This window comes from Porites lutea, chromosome 3, assembly GCF_958299795.1.
Source record: "Porites lutea chromosome 3, jaPorLute2.1, whole genome shotgun sequence".
NCBI lineage: Eukaryota > Metazoa > Cnidaria > Anthozoa > Scleractinia > Poritidae > Porites > Porites lutea.
Window position 1 is genome coordinate 1,745,200 of NC_133203.1, and position 2,521 is coordinate 1,747,720.

At 42.2% G+C, this 2,521-nt stretch overlaps 1 protein-coding gene across 1 annotated transcript in view; it reads right to left on the reverse strand.

Moving 5' to 3' along the window:
- Positions 1 to 217: 217 nt before the first annotated feature.
- The window catches only part of LOC140930159 (protein lifeguard 2-like), a 10,908-nt gene continuing 8,604 nt past the window's right edge, over positions 218 to 2,521 (reverse strand). The window contains exon 12 of the mRNA XM_073379823.1: positions 218 to 1,541. Within this exon, the coding sequence (XP_073235924.1) occupies positions 1,389 to 1,541 (153 nt within the window). The 3' untranslated portion in view covers positions 218 to 1,388. The remainder of the gene's footprint in view (positions 1,542 to 2,521) is intronic.

Here is a 2,521-nt window from a genome sequence, read left to right on the forward strand (position 1 = left end):
TATACGTTGAAATAACACATATTTATGCTATTTACACGAGGACAATGAACAGAATGAAGACGTGTCCTATTACAAGAGGGGATCTTCCAGTATAAATGGCACCTAACCGTTGTAAACCATTTACAAAATGTTTCCAGAAAATCCGGTTAGAAAGTAAGTGGAGCACACCTGTTCTGGTCGCTCCCATAAAAAAATTCCAAAATAAACGCGGAACGTCTTAAAAGGTATAGATCACTTTTATTTATCTACAAATAAGTTTTCGGAAAATCCGGTTGGAAAGTTATTGTATTACGACTTTTATGGTCGTCCCAACTGAAAAGGAACATCTGAAAAGGTAGTCCCGTTTTCCTGGTTTGAAATGTTCCGAACGGAAGTTCATGTTCAGGTTCATTTCTTCAGAGCCATCTTTTGATTCCAGTTTTAGGATTTAGTATCCGTTCGTTAATTTTTGGTAAATGGGACTGATTTCAGCAAATGATCAACGCTCTTCCCGATGGAATTCAGTTACCATCCTTCATTACCTGAATTTTGCTCATCGTTTGCCTCAACCGTGAACCGACTGGTTTTTCCATGTAAATGGTAGGGGCTAAATATCAGAATACCCGGCCACTTCTTTCAAACATGCACGTCTCATTTGCGACACTACATTGTTGTCTTATTTATTCTTACTTATTCTGCCATTCATTCAAATGTTCGGCATTTATAATATGCTTCTTAATATTGCTCTAGGGGAAAGAGAGAGGGATCAAAGCATTTTATGTAGAAAAAAAAAAGTTTCTTTACGAAAAGCACTTGACTTCTGTAATATAGGGGCGGATCTAGGGGGAGGGTGCAAGGGGTGCACAGCCCCCCCCCCCCCCCCCCCCCCGCTGAGATGACCTTCGGTTTTCTAATACAACTGGTATTCTGCCAAAAAAAAAAAACCTGTGTGGTTTATTGGTGTTGAAGTTGAGCAAGAGACGAGTGCACCCCCTCCTAAAAAAAATCCTGGATCCGCCCTGTAATATATGGGCAGTTAGTCTGTTCCTAGTCATTTATCACTATAAATCAGAGAGATCTGCTTCAGCCCTAAAAATTGACAATTTTCGGCGAGTAAAATATAGTCCTCTTTTTTGGGTTCTGATGTGGCTTCCTTAATCAGGGCCAATACATTCCAATTACCTAGGGCTGACTTCGACACAAGGCTTGAAATGAGTCCCTGTAAGGGCTGGAATAAGCTTTTCATGAGGCTGTTTCATTCTAAATTGTGCTCGAATAGCTCCAGGAGAGGCTGAATAGGACTTTGGGCTGAATTGACACTTTGGGGCTGCAACAGATCTTTTTGTTTTTCAGTGCGGACTATCTACGCTCCCTCATATCGTTCTACACCCTTTAATACGTAGAATACTTTAGTTTCTTGCAGCTGAAATTAACTGGAGGATGTACAAGAACAAGTTGACGATATCCAGGTACAGGTTCAGCGCGGCAAAGATGTACTCTTCTGGGGAAATAGCGTACATTTTCCCCCCTCCCATCATGATCTGTGTGTCATACACGAGGTACTGAAAGGTAACCAAAGAAATAAAAGAGAATTTTCCTACTAAATAATTTTCGCCATTTCAAGCTTTGTAATTTTTTTACAAGATCCGCCCAAAAAGTCCCGCGAAGAAAAAATCAACTGCGAAAGTAAGTACTGTTAGCAGTTGCTATGGATTGCCGAGCGTGCGAAAATGTTATGAAAATGTTACGAGCAAGTAAAAAACACGCTACGAGCTCGGCTCGTCCAACAGACAGTCAAGCCCAGACCAGACCGACTGAAAAGGGTGCGCTCGATGAATCATAGCCTGCGTTGCACCTGGCCCACGCATCGGACTCGGCCATTGGTATAGTACGCTCTATACAGGCGGTTTAGAGGTTACCGGTCGTTTTGCCTACAGGTGTAGGCGAATCGACTCTAGACGTACGCGAACAGACCGTAGGCGAAACGACCGCAATTCGGTTTAGAGTGTCTGCGACGCAGGCTAGTTAAATCAGGGAAACCAACTGCACAAATGCAAGATATAAGTAACTTAGAATAATACTTCACTAACTACTAAGTATGAAATATAAATTTTCAGCAATAGTATGAAATGGTTGTTTGGTAGATAAGCCTGAAGGTTGATTCTTGTGTAGATGGTGCCTATTTGGCCAAATTTCAGCCTGGGTGATTTGCTACTCCTCTATTTTAATTCACATTAGTACAGTCAAATCTTGTTTTACCGACACCCACTTAATACGGACACCCTCATCTTTCATTGGTTACCGGTCATTTCGCCCCCAATTCATTTCGCCTCCAAGTCATTTCGCCCCCAAGTCATTTCGCTCCGGTTAAACTTAGCCCCCTTTTTCTAGAACGAGGAATATTACATTTGTAATATTGTTTGCTTCGTCCCCGGGGAAACAAAGCCCTTACATTTTCTCTAAATTCAACGCGCTTAATACGAACATCCCGCTAACACGGTCACATTTTAAATAGCTTCCCCCCCCCCCCCCCCCACCCCGT